Source organism: Mycteria americana, chromosome 15 (assembly GCF_035582795.1).
Source record: "Mycteria americana isolate JAX WOST 10 ecotype Jacksonville Zoo and Gardens chromosome 15, USCA_MyAme_1.0, whole genome shotgun sequence".
Lineage (NCBI taxonomy): Eukaryota > Metazoa > Chordata > Aves > Ciconiiformes > Ciconiidae > Mycteria > Mycteria americana.
In genome coordinates, this window is record NC_134379.1 from 241702 (window position 1) to 263637 (window position 21936).

The following is a 21936-nucleotide window of genomic DNA, read 5'->3' on the forward strand; positions in this document are numbered from 1 at the left end:
TTCTTTGCAAGGAAAGTATAATTCTCTTGCAGAGCCCAAATAGTGTGAAGTAAATTCTGTGAGGTAAAGCACTGAACTGCATTATAATTAAAACCATATTTTGGCACACCTGTAACTTTAACATATGTATTTAGGGATCTAGTGCTTATAAAGTAGAGCAGTAAACTGGGTATTATCCTACTAAACTATAGCTTCCTTCCCTAGTGAGTAGTATATTGGTTTATTCTCTTTCTTGTCATGCTTAATATTAACTGTCAGAGCCAAACATAACGGAAGTGCTTAATGTAATTAAATCCGTTGCCTAATTGCACCTAATACTTCTTGTACAGGAACTTTTTCTGTATATGTCTGCCTTCTGTATATGCACAAAGCAAGCCAGGAGTGCAAACAGCAGGGTTATGGAAGTTGTCACCATAGGGCAAATTATGATATTTAGTGGCAAAAAGAAAGCATGTCCTCTGAGTTACCGGCTGTTTTCATACCCCTCTTCCAACTTGGCAAAGGAATATAGTGCATCATGGTCCAAAGGAGATTACTTCCTACTACTGTACCATTTAGCAGTATTAGTTCCCAACCTGATCACTGAGAACAAGTGCAAAACACCCTACCATTACAACCGTCCTAAGGTAGAACCGTGCCACTTTGTGGATGTAACTAAATGTTCATGATATATTCGGAATTCTAAAAAACATTGATATTTTCATAGGGTAGCAAGCCTCTTCCAAGGATAATCAGCACACAGAGAGTGGAAGAATCTGGCAGAGGCACACAAACGATCAGTACTTTAGAAAATAAGAACTGAGACTAAACAGTGGGAGGACTACAGAAGAGAGTGCTAGAGGGTAACCAGAAGAACTGTCACGGAAGCACTAACAGACCAATAGAATATCTGACAGAAGAGAATTAAAAGACATTTGGCAAGGAAATAAAAAATTGGAATGAAGACTTGGTTTTAGCCACACTTTCATTAGTGTAAAGATAAATAAATATTCAGAAAGTAAAACACGACGAAATGCATCTGTTCTGCAGACAGAACAGGCAAACTTCTGGATATAATCTTCCCCTTTATTTTAAAAACTGACTCTAACAAAACAAATAAATAAAAACATCCTTAATTTTATTTCTCACATTTCCAGGCAGCTTTCTACATTTCACTTCAGTAAAAAGGGCACCTGACTCTTCTCATGTAACCTCCAACTGTCTGCATGACAGATTTCAATTTGTGTGTTTTCCTCTCAACTGTGCCATCATTATCACTTCAAAATGGGATTCTCTTACCATGTGTGCCTCTAAGGACTAGTTATGCTTCAAGTAGACTCTGCTCACCTTGGAATGTGTTTGAAATGCCAGTCAGTTGAGCTGCTCTCAAAGCATGCTCCCTGCAGGATACCAGAGGGAGGATGGAAGTGAGAGCCAATTTGAAGAAAATAGTTTAAAATACTAGTAATTAATGTGAAATTTTCCTGTCAAAGTGTCTGGAGGGTACCAGAGCTGAGACTGCGGAAAGGAGGACTACTGGCTCGAGAGTTTAGAAACATACAGTCCCAGTCCAGTAAAGTATTTAAGCATTGAAATTTGCCATCCATCTCTACTTAATCCCAATTCTTTATAGTTATCTCATTCATCCACTATAAATTTAAATATAAATGAGAAGGGAACTTTGACCTGTGGACAGAGCTGCTACCAAAATAATTACAGAAGGCCTCAGAAGTTGAGTTTGCTTTTTGCTTTCTAGTATCTAAAGGTAAAAATGTAATTGTATGGTACATTAATTTCTTCCAAACTGGTAACAGGAACACTTGCTATGCAGAAGAGCTTGCTTTAGATTCCTGTAGCAAGTGGAAAACTGTGGAATGCACACATTATACCTTGCCCCAATCTTATCAGTTTCACTGTCCATAAGCCATGTCTCAGATATCTTGCTAAAGGACTTACAGACATCATCATCCATAAATGGCAAGCACATACAGTAATGGTAACCTTCAGAAATTCCCTTCTTACCACTCAGGGCAAAGCTGTCTCTTTTTTCTTCTCTTGCCTTGCAGCCTTCCCCAGTAACACAGATGAGTTTCAAGTTCAAAACAGCATTACGGCCTCATACAAAACATAGTCAAAATGTGGTAAGTTACTTTGTTTTTAGAATTACAACCTGAGATAAATGCCAGTAGCCTCATTTTCACCTTGTTCATGCTTTGCCTGGATTTCAGGCAGGGAAAGGTTACGATCAGCTTGCTGAGCTTCCCCTGTCCCAGTGATCCTACTTCACAATATAATGTTTCAGGAAGGCAGCTCTCACCTCTGTGAATCCAACATTACTTCTAAAGGGCATGTTTATATGGCCAGCAATGACTTCTAAACATAATTGTCACACTTTTGAATACACAAATGCTTTCATAAGCAGCACAGCATTCAAGGGAAGACTTTCAGATTGCACAGAGAATTACACACAACAACTGTATCACTTCAGAGCAATCCCTCTTGCAAAAAGCCACAATTCCATTAAATTTTCACACATTTTCAATACATGTGTACATTCCCTTGAAGCAAAACGTGAATTTCACCTGTGCTCATCAGGACTAACTGATGGGAGGGCTTACCACACACAGTCAACTGCTGACAGCCACCACTGGCTATACGAAAAGATGTGTCAATGTCTGTCACTGAGGTACTCATGTACCAAACACTGCCAGGATTTTCTACTTACTGTGCAGTAACTGGCTAATCAGCATTTGTCCTCAAAGACTCTAAAAGGGTATCTAATGAAACAGATGCATGCTCTATTTCATATGTGACTCCAGAGTAAATGTGTCGATTCTGATTCATTAAATGGAAATCACGGCATCTTGCAAAAATATGAATTCTAGCTCAAAGAATTTGAATCCATGTGCGCAAATTGATACTGACAGATTTTTCCACATGAAGTCCTACAAAGAACCCCCTTAACTCCCTGCCCCAAACCCCCCACCACCTTCAGAGGGAAGTGTTGCTAATCTTGTAAAGAAATCCCTAAGACAGAAAAACAAATTGCAGTGCAGTTTTCAAAGCCAGCCATCACCTATGTAGTTTTTGTTCATTTCCCTGACAGCTCTTTCACAGAAGCAAAAAGCCTTAGTTTGTGAGAAAATATATATGAATTCCCATTCTCTTTAGCTGAGCTTTGGGGTTTTTTTTTTTAATGTGAACAAAACTGAGTACTGCAAATATGAGGAATGAAATGCAAAATGGGAGTTTAATTATCCTCTCTTGTAAGTCTATGGAACTTGCTAAAAAAATCCTACCAGATTTCTAAAGGCTCTGAAAGACATGGGTTTGGTCATTTTTTTCATGATGGCAGGTAAAATAATTTTCAGGTGACATTACATTCCATTTTATTCCTGCAATCAAATGTGACTTTGAAAGCTCAGTCAAATGAAATTACTCAAAAGTCTATAAATTGAGAAGAAAATAATTGGGAGTCCTGAATTGTTTTCTCTTCTCACTATTGCAACTGATTTTTCTCCCTCACCTGATAAAGGAACATATCATTTCCTATGAAGATGCTGTGCTATCCAAACTTCATACAATGCAAAGAGGCAAAAGACACACGGAATTTTGAAAAGTAAAGTAAGCTCTTACTTTAACTGAAAAAATCCAGATGTATTTAGAAATAAAACAAAAAAATCCTCTATGTGTCTGATCATTAGGCTCTGTTACCAGAGAGTAAAAAGTGGCTCACAACCAACACACCCGGGGGCCAAATTTACCCATGAAGCCAGACATGAACCAGCAATGCTGAACCAAGCACAGATGTTATTTTTGGTATCTTGTTCAAGGACTGATCCTTGGTAAGGTGTAAGCTTCATGTTGTATGACATGGAATACAGGATTAACAGCAGAGCAAAAGACAGAGTACTGTAAATGGGTGAGCAGTGACACCCCTGGAACAACCCTCGTCACCTCAGTACCTACCTACACCAAGACTCCCACCTTTTAGAGGAAAAAGTCACTCCCCAGTCTTCAACTAGCCTCCTTTATTTACCTCCTTTTATAGGAGCCTCTTTGTTTACGAATGTCATTAAGCAGCCTGTATTCTAACCCCAGAAAGAGCTTACCATCCAGGCCAGGCAGAACAGTACTCCTCATGGCCAGCACCAAACCAAGCGGCGATCCAAAGAGGAAGAAATCAGACACCTCGAATTCAAATCGGCCCAGGTTTACTTCTGAGAGACTGGAATTCACAGGAGAAAAGTCTGCAGCATCCTTCAGCACACTTGAGTGGATACTGAGCAAAGAAAATGCACTGATTCAACAATAATGAAGAGGGCATCCAGAGAAAAAATCCATTCCCAAAACAGGCTGCTTAGAAAGCTCTAGCATCTGTATCTAGATCCAAGCAATATGCCTTAAACTGTAGATAGATATTGCAGTAGAGCAGCCACTTATCATGATTTCCAATGCAGCTATTCAGTAAATTTACTACCTTCAACATGCAAGAGTTTTCTACAGTTATTCTACAGAATACTTATGGTAAGTTACACAAGGACTCTGAAGACTGAAGTTTACCTCCCCTCCCTTTTAGCAGTACAGCTGTGTGTAAGCTTATTCTGAAAATTCTGCTACAAATTCTAACCTACTCAAGTTGTATAAGGACAATGGTATTAAAAGGTTACAGACATAAAGTACATTACATGGGTACATAAAAAACATTGTTCTAATCCTCTCCCTGAGCTATGGACTAGAATTTCAATACTTTTCAACTATTTATTACAGGTTAAAATTAGTGATGCTTATAGACAGCTTTTAATCTTTTAAGTGATTTAAACACTTTCATTTACTTTGTATGCCATACATGCATGAAGTAAATACAGATCACCTATCCCTCACTGATGGAGAAAAGACTCGCCCCTCATTTAGTTCTGCTGGAGATGAAATTACTACATTCAGAAGCAGAAAAATAGCATATACACCTGCTGTCCAGTCATGAGACAGAGCACAACATGACTCCAGAGCATGCAGAACCTGACTGAGAGATGCTGACCGTGCTGACTTCAACCAGAGCTGTAACTGAAGCCCTCATGAGTTATCTGCACACCACACTCTGCATCTGTGGCCAAGCATGGATCAGAGTCCAGAAATCCTGAAGACTGGTCCCGAATCACCAAGACACCAGGTCTCTCTTTCAGTCTGAGAACCTAGTGACATTCTCAGTTTATAACTCGATGTTATTAACTGAAACTCTGGGGACCAAGCTTAGGGCCCATTTAGGGTAGAAATGAAGAAAGCCAAGAATTAAATCCATCATCGGCAAACCAGTTAGGCGTTACTTCTCTACGCCAAAAGCATTTGGACAAAAAGCACAAGCTGACACACTGAAACACAACCACAGTGTGTAGGACAAGGACGCTCTGTGTGAAAGAGCGATCTTTGTAACCTCGTTACTCACACTGACACACCACCTCTACATTGTAGTAAATGAGCTCATAGGGAAAAAAGTCGATCTTACGCAAGTCTCACAGACAGGAAACAACAGGCTTGGAATCTCTCTCTATGTACAGGGTGGGTCAGAGGATGACATGGTTTGGTTCGATTTGTGTTTTTTTTCCCCGCTCTTTACATTACCAAGGAATTTTTTCTGCTGTCTTTAACCTGTTTTTGGCCAACTATTCCTCAATAACATAGCAACAGCCTAAAGCTTGAGGAGTCCAAAACATGAATGGAAGATAACACTTTTCTATCTGCTTGCTTAAGTACAGCTGCATGTAAAGCTTTCAGTTTAAAATCATATAGAGACACAGGAAATGAAAAAAGGCTTGGAAGAAAACTGTTATTTTTGTCTTTAATTATCCTATTATTCCCCAAGTCTGAAGTGCTTTATACAAGCCAACACTGTGCTTTAAACATAACACAGTACTCCTTCTACACAAGAACCTAGAAGTGACTGACCAAAAAAATCTTCATGTTTTCAGTCATAGACAAGTGAAAAACGACCATTATGCCTCAGAGGGAAGACACTTCACAACATATCCATATCCAGAAAACCCAATGGTTTGAAAATAAAAGCAGAATAGTCAACAAAAGCAAAGCAAAGTACATTCAGTCAAAGCAAGAAAAGAAAATTACCTTAAACTGCTACTAACAAAACTGCCAGACTTGAAGTAAAGCACAGTAGTAAGTCTGCACTATGCTCAACTGTAGCAGAACTGAAACTTCAACACACAATAAGACTTCTCCCTCTGCATCATTCCCAATTAAATAAAGAAAATAAGATGATGGACAGAGGAAAAAAAGCACAAAGAATTCAGATAAGTAAAAAACCAAATAGCTTAGAACATGCAGAAACAATGAGACAAACGGAATTCTTATCTTCCCATCAAATCTGTGTTTTAAAGGTTTCTTAGGATCCTTGAAAGCTAATTAAGTTAACTCTCCTCCCCTAGCCTCCTCCTCATTTAAACCAAATATTTATGCAGGGTTTTTTTTTTTTGTTTTAAAGCTGATCTGAACAGCTCATAGACCAATGGAAGCACCTAAAGCAATTCTCTAACTCTTTACAGAATAATAGAAAGCCTGTAAGTGAAGCCAGAGGGATCTTTAGAAAGAAAAATGTAACAGAAATCTAGAATTATAAAGCATTCATCCATCTTGATTTGTGTGGGCTACACTGAAGAAATGGAACTACTTGCATTGTTTTGCATATTCAAAACTCTCACAACTGCATAAAGATTAAATAAAAAACTCTCCACGTGTGAGTAAGTTCATACTAGACCCACTCTGTGTATGGTTTTCTTTGAGGGGTATACAGGGACTTTAAGCAAACCTCCAGAAACACACCACAAACAATAAACACGATTCTGTTGCTCTGGTGCTGACACGCTCCATTCAACGGCAAGCCTATTTCTTTTACTCAGACATCAAACGCTCGTTACCTAGACAGGAAAGCGTGATGTTGGGTGATAGCATCACAGCCATAGGTGGATGAGTCACTCTGTTTCCTAGGCAGAGGCTGCCTTGGCTTCTCATCCTCCATGATTCCAGAGATGTCAATATTGCTTTTGCTCAGGCGCTTGCTGCCACCCAGACTGGAGTCCTCTGCTAAGAGGGGATTATCCTTCAGAGAATGAACAGAGCAAAAGGAAGATTTAGACAGTGACCAAAATATGACAGAGCTTATATGGAATGGCTGCATTTATACATTTGACCTCACTTTATCCAGAAAAGGTGGAAGGGGTTAGACTTTCTCTCTGCAGTAGAAGATAAGGAAAGAGATGAAGACTAGATTTCCCTGTAAGACGTATAGCCTAAAAGCTGGAAGGAGAATCAGCAATTTTAGGGGGCGAGGGGGAGGAGAAGTAACACAAAAGCCTTATCCCTCATGACTTCATCATTCTTAGAGAACTATAAATATCATAAGGTAATCAGAAGGGGTCTTACCTGAGTGCACAAAATGCCCATTACAACATTAATGGTCTTGCTCATCATGTTCCATGGATGTGGGACCTGATTTTTTAAGAATGTGAACTTCTGTGGGATGCAAGAGGAGACGAGTGGTACCATATCTTTAAGGTACCCCTTAAAATAGGAAATAGATTTATTTATTGTTCATTTCCTCCAGCACTTCTGCAGCTTGCACCAGCATCCTGCCTGACATATCCCTATTACCCCTGGACTTTTATTCCTGCATCCATTTCAGTAGCCAATGCAAATGCTGCTTTTCAAAACTAACGCCACTAGACTGAATCCCCACCCCCATTCATGTGTGAGATCTGGGTGCATGAGGCATGCAAGGTCTGGTTCTTTCTAACAACTGTGTAATCCAATTCTGTGTAAATCTCCTTCTATTCAGATCAACAAAATAAGACAGTGTGAAGATGCCTGACATCTATTTTTACAAAACTTCAAAGATACAAACATCAACAAGGCACACGGATACAGATACAGTTAAGCCCCTTCTAATTGCGTAATTATTGGTTTTCATCCATATTCTACTAAGTCCTACAATGCAGTACTAGAATTCATGGGATGATGATACAACTAGCATTAGCATCTTAATAACTTGCAGAAGATCAATTTAGGACCAGCATGTTCACAGTCAATTATTCCTGTGATGGTACAATGAAAAAACTTAACATGCACATAGGAATCTCTTTCTGCATGTCATAGTAATGTAGCAAAATTCACATCATGCCAACTTTCATATTAAAGTTGTGTAAGAATTAGGACATTCCTTGGCATAATACTAATGTATCTACAATGCTAAAACTAAGCCTCATTTCTTGTACTTGTTACTGTTAATGAGTGCAGAGAACTATTTCACAGGACCAGGTAGGAGATGAGGGCTCCTGCCATATGTTGGCAGCTGACTGCTGCCACCGTTTTGTATGCTACAGTGATGTAAAACCAAAATCAACTCTCCACCTAAAATAAGTGCTTCTGTTGAGTTCAAGCCAGAACCAACTACAGGCCTGCTTGTATTTTTTAATGTAACCAGTAACTTTTTTTTCAGCCTGACACTGACTCTATGTAGCCTGAGCTGCCCCGCAGTTTACAACCTTACATTGAAGCTCTTTTATAACATCAGTCGTTTTTAGCAACTCTATCTGTTCTCCAGAATATCAGGGACCTTTCAAGGCCAAAATCCCTATAACCAAAGTGTTCCTGACAGACTTTCTTACAGAGTAACTTTTTAGAGGTGAATTCTAAAGAACATAAGTGAACAACATTTCTTTATCTGTGTCTCATGATTATCTCAAACTGATTCAGCAAAGGTATTTATTTACCTCTTACCCTTCGTGATAAGTTCCAATCTCTAGCTTGTTCCCAAGCAACAGTGCCATGAAAATGCAATATATTTATGATTTTAAATTGTAACTTGCATGCTACAAATATTCTGCAACCTTTGCCTAAAGTTCCAGGTTGGTGTTTTTATTATGAATATATTTATTAGAGTGCATAAGAATATTCATGGTGGCACACAAAATGGAGGTGAATCCACATACACATAGCTGAAAGGGAATTTTTGGAGACTGAACCAAAGCCCATGAAATGCACTGACAAATCCATTGATTTAAATGGGCTGTAGGTCAAGCTCTTAAACACCATACCATCAGTGACTTCTGAAAACCATATCAGTGCTGTCAAGGCTCAGAGTTTCATCAAAATCCTGGTGACATTTTAAGGCTCTCTTCGTTAAAATCACATGGCAGATATGTCAGCATCTCGGCTCCCATTACTTTTTAAAAAGGAATTCCTGTCAATGGCTTGAGAAAAATGGGAACCCTTGAAGGTACCAGAGCAAGAAAGCAGATGCAAGGAACTCAACATGATTAAATATTTTTGTTTAGGTCTCTTGATTTGCTGGTGGTCTTAGGAAGAAGGCTGGCTGTTGGAAAGGCAGAGCTGACAGTATCGTAACACCAAACGCTTTTCTTTTAGTCACACACATATTTCTCCACAGTATTTAGAAACTAGCTTGTATCACCACAGAACTAGCTAGGAAGACTTTTTAGTAATGGAAGCTAGTATCTTCATCCCTGAAAGCTGGCAACAATCCACCTTCGTCCTCTAAGCTTCAATAACAGGTTCTCCTTGCAGAGACATAAGACAATCTCAGGTCAAATTTGGCAGGAGTTTGGCAGTCTCGGAACAATACCGTGTGGGAAAAACATCAAGATCCCTCTTCTACACTGCTATCATTAAGGTTAACCTAGCATACCTAGCATTTCAGTTGTGCACGTTGATTTACTGGGCACGACGTTTCTGTCAGAGACACAGTAAAATGCTAGCTGCTTTTTCTTTTTTCTTTTTTTTGGTGAAACTCTAGTATAATAACCATCACCTAAAGCGAGTTAGCAGGACATGGCATGCTATTATTGCACTGCAGAAGAAAGCCTTCATTTTCTTCGGTCAAAATCAACACATTTTAAACTTTATTTTCTATGGGTAAAACTCAGGTCTTCCAAAGCATACATGCCACAGAGAGTTCAATAAGGGAAGAAAAAAGTAGTTTTAGAAGGACAAGGGACTAGATCTGTGAGACGACCCTAGGGAAGGTCACTGGGAAATTGGCTAGGCATTGTACAAGAGAGCAGGATTCAGAGTTGTTCTGTTCCTTGTTGCATACAACTCTCCTCACACTCATTTATATTTTCTCCACCACCGCTCCCTGCACCCATCTTCTTGGACATAGCATTATGCCACTACATTACACTGTTGAAGTGTCATTGGAACGCTCTTCACAATTCATAACAGCAAATGTCCCAAATGAAAATAGACTTTATCATGCTCAGTACTTTTAAGCAACTTGTAAAGAGTGTAAAATCCAACTAGACAAAACAGAGGATGTGAGAAAGAGTGCAAGGCTTACAGACAAGGACTGAGGCATGATAGATCAAGAGACTTGGCCAAAGTCATGCAGACAGACTGTGGAAAACATGTTAATTGAATCTATTTCTCTGAAGCTACAGAAAGAACAAGTTCAAAAGACAGGTGTTTCCCATAACCTCACTCAGTACTGGAGCACATTAGCAGCCTTTGTGCACGTGGGGTGAGATTTCATGTCAAGAAGAGATGTTGAAGAACCTAATCTGTTCTCCAGAATTATGCAGACGAGTTGCAGGAAAATGAAACCAAGACAGCAACAGTACATAATCTATGAGATGAACCTTCCCACACTATTCCACCTATAGTCTTCAACAGCCAAGAGGACCTCCTGGCATCTGTGACAAGTGAATAATTAGTCTTATTCCCGAGAATAGGGAACCTGGAAACTATAGTTAGTGCCAGTTCTGCAGCTGGCTTTTATCCCATGAACAATCTGTTCATGTAATAGTCCCTTGGGGACTGAACTGGGACCAAATTCATTTTACACAAGTTACTGAACAGCCATTCAATAGGGAAAGCCTGACAACTATTTCACAGAGACAGAAGGTTATTTGGTGAGAAGAACGATCACTGAGAAATTAACTTCTCTAAACCATCTGGGCCTTCTCTGTATCTGAATGGTGAAAATTACATCAGATGCTAAGCGTATGTCAAAATGTCTGCACACTGTGGCATTATGGTGAAGAGAAAGTGTTCAAATTTATAGTAGTCTAATACTAAAAAAAAAAAAAAAAAAAAAGGTAGTTTTTAAGAATCCCATATTCAAACCTATTCAAAAACCTGGCCAGATTTTAATCTCACTGGTTTGAGCATTTAGGTTCACCTTCATGACACAGTCTTTCTTGTATACTGCAAAAGAGACTGCGCCAATTCAGCATTTATATTAGCCAGATCAGGGAGTGAGAAATAGTTCCAAAAAATATACTAAACCACTTAAAAAGACATTAGGCAACACAGAAGAAGGTTGAGGTGATCAGTATAGAAACTATTCGCTGCATTGTAAACAGTTACAAAGCTTGTCTTCCATTGCTACAAGCTCTTTCAGCTCCCCCACATGCCACAATTAAAATCTCATCTGCAGTAAAATGGTATTGACACTGGGATCTGAATCAGTCCCCCACAGGTGGCTTTTATTTATCCTTGACTCATTTGAGGCAAATCTTCAAATTTCTCCATTCTTCCTAATCAAGAGTTGTCTACTTTTAAATTATGAGTATTTTAGCTGTTGCAACAAAAGAGAACCATCTTCCTCTTCCAAGAGACAGTGTTCCCAACCAAGTACAGAGATTGCTAATACAAGACTTTGGGTCTTGCTTCTGATGATGAACCAAGTTCACTTCATCCTTCTGTCCTTTAATAACCCAAGGAGTGATATGATGATGATGACAACAACACTGGCTTTCTTTGTGAAGTATTTTGACATTTACAAATGTAACTGATTTTTAAAGAGCAAGAGTTACTCGTCTGGTTTGAGCAGAGTGACATTTGCTCTACTGCAGATTATTTTATTGAACATGCAGGTAGATTTTCAAATACTGCCCTGTACAAGCATGTACATGCAACAATCACCATGATCTCAGTAATCATTCACATTTCTGTCTATACTGTAGAAGTCACTACCTATTATGGATAATCCTGACGATTATTTAGTGTATATTGGCAACTAAAATACAGAAAACAGACTACAACACACAAACCAACAAATACTCATCTGGGGTAGTAGAAGAATGTAACATTCTAATTCCTTATTGACATTGCCTCATTAAATTAACAGGCCCTCTCACTCCAAAAGGAAGTTTCTAGTGCCTAAAACTGTGAACTATTCAGAGAATGTAATGGTCACTGCATCACCAATCTAGCTTATTATTATAGACCACTTCAAAATAAACAGAGTAAGAAGGGAACTATATAGACCTAATTTACTCTATTTTCACCGTTTATAACCAGAACATAAAATGCAATGGTTAAGAGTACCTCAGTCTCATCCTTATTTCCAACTAGTTTCATTTCACAAATGCCCCTGACACCTGTGAAATGGTAAAGTAAAAAACTCTCTTATATTTCTGCCTCTCAAACTCTTCCAATGAGATCCATTTCTACTGGAGACACCAAGGAAGGGAAAAAAAACAGTAAAAAAAGAGAGTCCTCCTGAATGTGCTTCACAGGAGCAAGCTGAGAACAATGGACAGAAAGACAAGATAAGGAAGGAAAGGAATACTTCTTCTGAACACACAGAGTCGTAGAGATGAAGACAAGAGGAGAAAAGGGAAAAGATAGAGAGAGGAATGGGAAGAGAAGCTCTGTGGTATCAGGAAAGAGAGGAATACAGGAAAGTTGAAACTATAAGCAAGAGCAGGGAAGTCAAAAGAACCTATACTCCCTAAAGCTCAGCCTTTATCCTATTTGCCTTTATCCAGGCAAATCCTCGCTCTCAGATTCAGCAGCAGCCCTTGCACAATCAACCCCACTGTAGGACTGGGATCCAGGAGGACCATTTCTCCATTTACTTTGCTTGCAATGCGCTGTCCTCAGTGCTGGTACTATCAAAGGCTGGCTGCTGAGAATCCAGAACCATGTGACTAATGCCCAGTGATTCTCCTTCCTGGAAACATTTCGAGGACGTCTCTTTGCTCGAGAGTACTCCCATCGCACATAGCTCTCAACTGAACCAAGCAGGCTGGTATCACTGAGCCCATTTTTGAGGAGAGAGGTAACTAAAGAGTCAAGAAATGAAACAATTTGGCCAGGGTCACAAAACCATCAAAGAATGGAGCGTGGGCACCTCACTCAGTGCCAATCTAACACACGACACCACCTCTCCATATCCACTTGAGTCTGAAGTACGTAAGATTAGTTGAACTTCAGTTTTCTTTCCTAAGTGTTGAACACAATAATGAAACTTATATGCTAGCATTACTTTAAAAAATTGTGCTTTTTACTATCATAAAATCTTTCCTGGATCACAGTTAGAATTAATCCTCCCTTCTCTCCAAATGTAGTACTCATATAGACACTGTCATGCTCAGTGGTCCATTCACAGATCCTCAGGTGACTTGCATTCCTTATCAGGAAGGATGCATTCTTTCACCAGTCACTAAAACTTATTCATGAACACATCTTAATGCTAGACTACCCCCAGGCAGTAGCATAAGGAATTCTAGACCCTATGTGAACAAACAAACAAAAATATAAAAAGAAAGATAAGAGACTTTGGCAAAAACAGGACCCTACCAGAGATTACTGAGAGAGGACATGTTTGCCTCTACCGTCAGGGATACAATAAAGGGCACTTGGTAACCCTACTTTAAAGATTTACAGATAAAGCCTTCACTAGTGACATTGGTATACCATAAAACTGAAGCTGCAGACTTAATTTTCAGACAGCAATTTTTTGATATATGAGCAAAATCCCATGCTATCATGGCAATTTACCAAATCCTTAAATTTTCTCTGGTTTATATGGAGCCGATTTCCTCCAGGGAATGAATCTATAGGGTTTCAGCTGTGTGGATTTTTTCTCTTCACCTGGATGCTGCTGATGCTTCCTCTCCTGCTACTGTTCCGACTCTCATCAGCTGTATTAGAATTATAGCAGATGGCATCAAAGCCCAAAATTCCTCCAATGCAGTCACCAATGAGACACACCTGAGGAAATAAAAAGATTTTTTTGGGAGATGCAGCAAGTGTTTTAGAAGAAACAAAAAGCATCACAGCACTGCAGAGGAGTTGCTGTCTTACTTTACACCCTTGTTCCTGTTTTTTTTACACCTTGGTTCCTATTGCAGCTGAAAACGTGTAGCCACCTTCTCCCACTTCCTTTTATCTCCAGACATATGCCCTATGCCAAGAGTATCTGTCCCAGGGACTATTTTGACCAGCTGGGAGTTCTGCCAAACAGGCTAGAAGTCTTCCAGCTGCTTGCAGCCAGATTCCAGCTCGAAAAATCCAGATCACTGGTCTCACAAAGATTTCAATCCACTTAACATTTCGTTCAGAGTCATATAGGGAAGAGGATCGCAACAGATTAAAACCAGACTGGTACTCCCCTGTCAGGACAAGGAAATGGAACTTTTAAATGAGGTATTAAGCAGAGATTCACTCTTGCTTCACATTTAATATAAACATACAAGCTACCTTCAAAGTATGGGTGTGGGAATTGAAATACATAGAGTACTAAAATTGGGAATTCACTAGTTGGAGTAGTTTTATGGCACACTAAAATCTACCTCACAAGCCAATTCCACTGAACACCTCCTCATCCCATAGGATGAGGACAATTCTTTCTCCCTGTCTGCCTGCCTGTGTCTGAGAATGAGCAATAGCTGTATTACCTTTCTCCTTGATAACAACCCCCACGGTTCCATAGGTTCCAGCAACCCTTTCTCTCCAATTCTCAAACTGAAGCAAACGTCTAGTCTGTTGTTCCCAACTCAAATTAGTTTAACAGAAGACATTACTTCTCCTTACAAAACTTAACTCGCTTCTAGCCTTAATTCAGCTTGGCTGCAAGACTAAACTACAAGTTTTGGATAACAGGATGTTGTGCATGATTTCTTCAAAGTGAAGCGTGTTAGGAAAAGCACGTGCTTCAAGATGCAGGTAGGGAAAAACCTCAAACTTCTCTTAGTGATCTCCACATACCACACTCTCTTAACTAAGGAAATTTATTGGGATAAAAACATTTTTAAAAATAAAATAAAATATCAGAATACGTTAAGGTAACATCTATCCTAAGACAATTCTGGTTCTAAAGTTGTATACAGTTGAACAGCATGCTGATTTACTCTCTGATTTTCAAATTCCTACAGCACGCAATGAAGTCCACAAAGAACTGAAAATTATATGATACAGGTAACCTTAATAAAATTAACAGCACGTTTTGTGGGGGATTAATAGCATCTCCTTCAATTTACCATTCCATGTCTAATCCTCATTATTATTGGCATTAAGGTAATGGAATTAACTTGTTCCAGATACTGTATAAAAACAAAAAGGCAATCTCTGATCTAAGGAACTTGCAATATAAATGGACAGAAGAGACCAAAATATGGAAGGAAAGATACACACAGGGTGGGGGTCAGGTTATATGGTATGTATTTTAGAAGTACAGGACTTATTCAGAGGTAGAGTTGAGATTTCTAAGGACCAAAGCAAAGCACTGTAGACAGCACAGAGAATTCAATCCCATGCTAACAATGCTGGTAATTGTTGATGGTGAAAATTCTGTGGCGCATACAGAGGTCATGCAGACTTTTCCACATGAAATATTAATATACATGGTTTGTAAAACACATCAAGGAGACGTCTTTGTAGCTTTGTCAAAGAAAAAAATCCATAACACTCAATTTCTATTGAGAGAATTGTTTCCACAGTTATTTCTGTAACTGGTATAATTCTTAGTTACATAATCTCACCTTTCATAATGTTCTGTCACTGGGCTGCAGCTGGGCTGTTTTTATGCTTCAAGAAAGAATAGTTTACTATGGATATTACAACTGGCTTCAAACCAAATTTTAGTCTAAAAATACTAATGTGCCACAGCATAATCTTATTACTGCTAAGGAAAAGAATTTGTTTGTGTAATAAGACACATGCTTTCCTTCAAAGATTACACTGTACTCTATATTAAATGTCTTTTTTTTTCTGTTTCTGAAGTCTGGAGGTCACTGTACTTTAAGGAATTGCATGTTTCCAGCTACGTAGAGGGCCCTACCACAAATATTTCAGTAACTCACACAGAGTAGCCGTATCACATTTATTCTATGTGAAGCAGGAAAGTACTGGTTTTTGTAGTCTAAAGATGGAGAAGCAGGAATAACTGTGACACATCAGCCACAAGAAGTCTGCAGGTGACTTCACTGGGGAGTGGGTCACACCAGAAAAATTACATGACTTTCCCAAAGTTACACAGGAAATCTGCAACACTGCTGGCAACTGAGTATTTGTCTTCTAAGTTTCTTTACTGTCAATTGTTTTATTACTACTGTGATGGAGGCAAAAAAGAAATAGCAATAGTTAAATGTTGGATTCCTTACTCTCTTAGTCAGAGATGTCCCAACTTTTCTATCAGCTACAGTAGGTGTGTGAGGAACTCAGTAACATAGATTATCATTTGTCTTGGGCTGGCATGCTTGTTCACTGCTTAGCATACCACCCTTACCACAAAACTAAGGCTCTTACACATTACCAGAGTTCATAGCAATGCTTAGTAAGAGCTTAGGGGTCAAAATGCTTGTGGGAGGAGGTATAGTATCTTCTACCAACTGAGTGAGTCCAGGTTAGACACTGCACAGGATTCCAGAAGTGTGTCTCTCATGCTGGGCACTGAGAAGGCATTTTGCATAGGTAATCCTATGCTAACATTCATTCATCATATTTGCAATACTGTCCCACACTCATAGCTCAAAACCCTCAACATAACGGCTTGAAAAGAAACAGCCTTGCTCTGAAGGAATTTTACTTTGATGTAAGAGAAAATAGTCCTACCTGTCCATTAAAACCAGCCCCATCTGTAGATTTGAGAAATTCATTGTAAACTTGATTGGCTCTACTGATCACCATGGCAACTGCATCCTGGTACTGAGGGGATGAAACAGCCAGCAAGGGCAAGGCAGCCAGTGGGATGTGGTCTTCACTGCTGCTGAGACAGCTCTCGTCATAGCTGTAGGGATTTAGGCTAGAGAAGGACATGCTATCATCAGGAAAAACGCAAGAGGCAGCACACAGTATTAGAGAATGAACAGTTACTTATTAACAGAAATGGGTTGGGCAATCCAGTTCACAATGAGAGAATACAGGAAGGATCATTTTCTCACATAATTCAACTGATTTAAAAAATCAAGGAGTTACTGCTTTACGTGAATGAGATCATGGTAGAAGGTATTTCCGTAGTTAAACATACTCGGTGCAATCTTTCCACATATAAGTAGACATAATTTAGAACAGCAAAGAGAGTATTCCGTTTCAGCTTTTTTTTTTCCCCATATAACAACTTACTACATCAAAGAATGGGATCCAATCATCACAATGGAATATTGTTTCCTAGAACACAAGTGTGACAGAGGTATTGTTCAAAAGCATATAAAAACATTTTTCCCAATGTTTTCCCAATCCCTTCAAAAAGATGGAAGAAAGCTGCACACATTCTGAAATCATACATCAATGTTTGCATAGTAACATTCTGCAAAAAGGAGGTGACTTGACTGAAAATGCAAGCTTAAATTTGATAGGATGTCAGCTTTATTTTAGCTTGGATGTGCACCCTGCAAGTTTCTCAGTAAATCTGCCAATCATGTCTTGACTGATTTTTATTGACAAGTGGGGAAAACAATTTACAGAGAGCTAAAGATGCAAGGCACATTAGTGTGTGCCAGATTCTCTTACAGTAAGTTGACTGTCCTTTAGAGATTAAAGGAAAGTCAGAAGTATTTTGGATTATTCAGCTCATCCAAAGTTCATCCAAAGCTGCAGGCAGGCAACTTCAACACTATTTTGAATTCACTTTCTTTAGGAACATTGTGGGCTATCACAGTATTAAAAAGCAAGCTGTCTGAAATGGAATTAGAGTCTATGTCTTTGCTAAAACCTGTGTCCTTGAGACTATTACCAGGGTAATGGAAGAATAGAAGACTTGCCAGGCTCAAGTATGGAAGCTGGTCTGTGCTCATGTCCTGAGCCTCACTGGACATTTCCACACTGGCCTCTTGCTGAAGCACGCCAATGACTTGGTATTTTTCATCCGAAGTAGCATAACAGTTTCTGTGTCCTGGAGCTCAGCTGGTCTGCCAAGCTGTGTCAATTTACCAATTAACACAGCTTCATTTTGCCAGCTGATTAGACCATCCAAATGCACAGCAGACATACAGTTATGAACACTAACTCTCAAAAATGAAAAATGAACCTTAAAAACGTACATAAAAAGGCCTCATTTACTACAACAATTGGCAGATAACACCTCAGAAAGGGAAAGGGAGAAACACAGGAGGAAAAACAATTATGAAGTGAATGTTTGAAATGGAAAAGAACACCTGCATATGTTTTCACAATAAAAGTAAAATGCAAACAATATTCACAAGAGAACTACACAAAACATGGTCAATGGAAAAATGAATAGCTGGTACTATTTTTTTTCATGGCTAAACGAATATAGATCAAACTGGAATTGAGCAATTATTGTCTAGACAATTAACCACAGTTAACTGGCTTAGAAATGAAGGTCTGGGTTTTTTAATTCCAATTTATTTTATTGTAAAGGTTGCAGCCACAGAGACCTCCGTGGTTATCGTAAACACAACACAAAGGGAAGAAAGATCCAGACCACCGAAAGAGTGTACGGAAGAGATGAAGTTGTTGGGGCATGCTACGTATTAGTACTGAAGCTGAGACAAACAGGTAAAATATCAGCGCTGGAGCTGAAAGGAGCACAAGTCTTGTTATCTCGATGCATTGGCAGGACACTGCAGGAGGTCGTTCCAAAGCACCAGCTTGGAAACATCACACTTGCACAAAGGCTGGAGACAGAGAGGGAAATCACGAGGAAGCAGCTGAAATCACTAAGGGTAAGAGCCTGACAGATAAAGTCACCGGTGTTAGGACCTAACACCTCCTTGATAAAAGGCAGCAAATGACCAGGCTGCAAGACAGAACTTGTCTTCCATGGTGGGCAGGAGTACACCTGGCTCCCAGGGGAGAAGTGACAGATGGCACAGTGGCGTCTGCCAGCAGGGATAGCTCAGAGTGCACCATGGGGATGGCGGGTGAGGGGGAGAGGGGAGGAAAGGAGGAACAAGGGAATAAACGCCTATTCTGAATGCAGAAAGCATCTGCAATTTAATTCATAATTAAATTATAAAAGTATTTAAAAAAATTGATTAGGAAAATGCAACACCAAGAGCTTACACTACAGGACCCACCACTGCGCAAGGGAGTGAGCACTCCAAAACTCATCCAAAAAACCACTTTCATCTCATTTGATTATTCATGTGCTTACTTTCCTACTTAAGTGTTTGCTTCCTAAATATAACTTTTGTTTTGGTCTTTTTTCCTTCTCTCTCCTTTTTTTTCCCCCCTCCCCTAAATTTGCAATTACTGTTCTCCAGTTTGGCTCATACTGTAATTTAGGAGCTCTAGTCTGAGGTGTGAATCAATGTACGCTCATGAAATCATATGCTATACAAAGCACAACAGTTGATCCACTCTAGGATATTTTTCTCCCTGAAAAGGGAAGAGATGGCTCTCAAGTCATCTAGCTGGAACAAGAATGTGCCTTATTTTTAACCTTTATCTGTCCTTAGCAAAGACAGAGATGTGTCACAGGAGATCAGTCATGCATTCTAAATTTACACAGATTGCATAAACAGTGTCTTTATATGAGAGATACAAGAAACTGAAAGTGATGGGAGTAGATGGGAGCAGACCAGATTAAACAATCTGAAACATTTACTAGACGGAGTGATTTTGCCCTGAAAGATCCCTTTCCTTTAAGCCACTACTTGCAAGGCAGGGAGGAGAACTGCAGAGGTGCATTCAGATGAAAAGTCGCAGTGGAATCCCTCTGAACCCAGGCACTCAGCACACAGACACAGTCTAGTTCAAGACCTGTGCCAAGGTGAACAGAGGGTTGTGCTATCTTGGCACGCACTATGCCTGCACATTCAGAAAATGGAGGATACATTCAAACCAAACAAGAAATCTTGTGCTGCTGCTTAGTCAGTCATCTGGCTCACCCTCGATGAAACATTACAGTAATTAAACACACACTTCCTCCCCCACAGTTTGCTAAATGGAATGTTTACCACAAGTTTATGTTCCACAACTGCATCCTGGAGTTCTGGCTGTGAAAGCTGCTGGCATGAAGCTGCAGAAATGTGGGAGCAGGGAATCATCTCTCCTCTTGTCAGCCCCAAATGGGTACATCACAAGCAGCTCCACGCAAGAACATACCAAGGCAATACCAATCTTATGTCAGTGCTTCACCTCTTCTTCTACTATCAGTCCTCTTGCTTTACAGGGCAGCAACTTGGACATGCACACACTTCTCCTTTCTTGGTTGTTTCAGTGTATTCCCCCTTGATGATAAGAGTCAGGCACACTTTCCACCAGTCTCGTCTGCACCCTGTCACCTCTTCTTCCTATATGCCTGTCACAGTTTTAAGTCCAGCTAGTATTTCAGAACTTTAATGTATTTGCCATCTCTCCTCTCTAACTCTGTCATCTGGACAGCAGGCATCACCATTCCCACACCTTACGGTCCAAAATGTGGTTGTAGACCACCTCAACTCCTCTGCAGGGTTTTCTGCTCTACATGAAGTTCAAATGTAACCTTGGGCACTGTACTGCAACAAAAAGACTATAAAAGCGACCATCACTTAGGGGAAGCCCCAGACAAAACCAAAACAAGTTTCTCTTCGCTTAGAAAACAAGCGAATCTGATTCTCTCCTCCCCATCACTGCAGAGTTCACTAGTTACTCCTGGTTTACACTTGTAGAAGAGTTGAAGCAGGGCCAAGAGCATGTGTTTGTTTCTCCTTTCTCTATCATGCCATTTACAATATTTATGTAAAAGAAAATATCACTAAGGAAAGAAACGTTACCTGAAAAGGTTCTCTCATTTAATGAGTGAATTTCAAGACTGAAAAAGTAGGCAAGGAAGAGCAGCTACTGAAGTGGATACATCCAATGGAAAATTCCATTTGTTATTTCTAAATTAATTTCACTAGAGCCCCAGGGACAGATAACAGCATCAAAAACATTTTAAGATTTTAATCCTTTCCCTTACTGAATATTCTGTATCTCCTCAGCTATCCTCTAGAATAGGGCTAGTACCAGAATGAGAGCGCAATCAGAACTACACTACCAGACTTGATAGAATATAATCTATTATCATTATGACGATGTGGAAGCCAATCATACAGCACTCAGTGGAAAGTTTGCTCACCACCTGCTAAAACTTTCATTCATTTAGCGTGCAAGTAATGCTGCACGGAAAAGTCTTTCAGTGGGGGAAAAAAAGTAAAATTAAGTTGGTTACACTATTGCTGCTATGGTCCTCGTTTCTGCACAAACCTTGTAAGGCTACCTGGACATTTAATAGGCTTGGAATGAAAGTGTAACATCTCGTCAATCATATAGGCTAAGAACAGCCTTTGTTCCTTGGTGTTAATAATCTGACAAAGAAACACCCAGATCACTCTCCTTCCCTCACAAACCATCTCCTCTCATGCTTAACAAGGTACTAGTTGTCAGAGTAAGGTCTCAGCATAGCTGTTTCCTTTCCAGCTTTCAGGGAACACACCTTAACCACAGTACTCTCTTACTCCTACATCCCTTAAGCTTTTCTCATATATCGTAGGCTAGAGGCACAAACCAGACAGCAGAAATCTTCCTGTTTCTTTCTCAGGCTTTATGTTAGGCCTTCGGTTAATGACAGAAAAATTCCTCCTTGTATCGTTTTAGCCTTGTTTCTGTTCAACAAATTTGAGAAGTGAGGCACTGACAGACTGATTTTCTCATTTATGGTCAACCAGGAAATTTGTTACAGACCCAGGAATAATATCCATACCTCCTGATCCCCAAGTA

At 39.6% G+C, this 21936-nt stretch overlaps 1 protein-coding gene across 1 annotated transcript in view; it reads right to left on the minus strand.

The window, feature by feature from the left end:
- PITPNM3 (PITPNM family member 3) overlaps positions 1–21936 on the minus strand; it is a 131160-nt gene that overhangs the window by 27794 nt on the left and 81430 nt on the right. Inside the window, exons 6-9 of the mRNA XM_075517739.1 lie at positions 16846–17035; positions 13885–14004; positions 6906–7087; positions 4092–4261 (exon numbers count right to left, since the gene is read on the minus strand). Coding sequence (XP_075373854.1) covers positions 4092–4261; positions 6906–7087; positions 13885–14004; positions 16846–17035 — 662 coding nt within the window. The remainder of the gene's footprint in view (positions 1–4091; positions 4262–6905; positions 7088–13884; positions 14005–16845; positions 17036–21936) is intronic.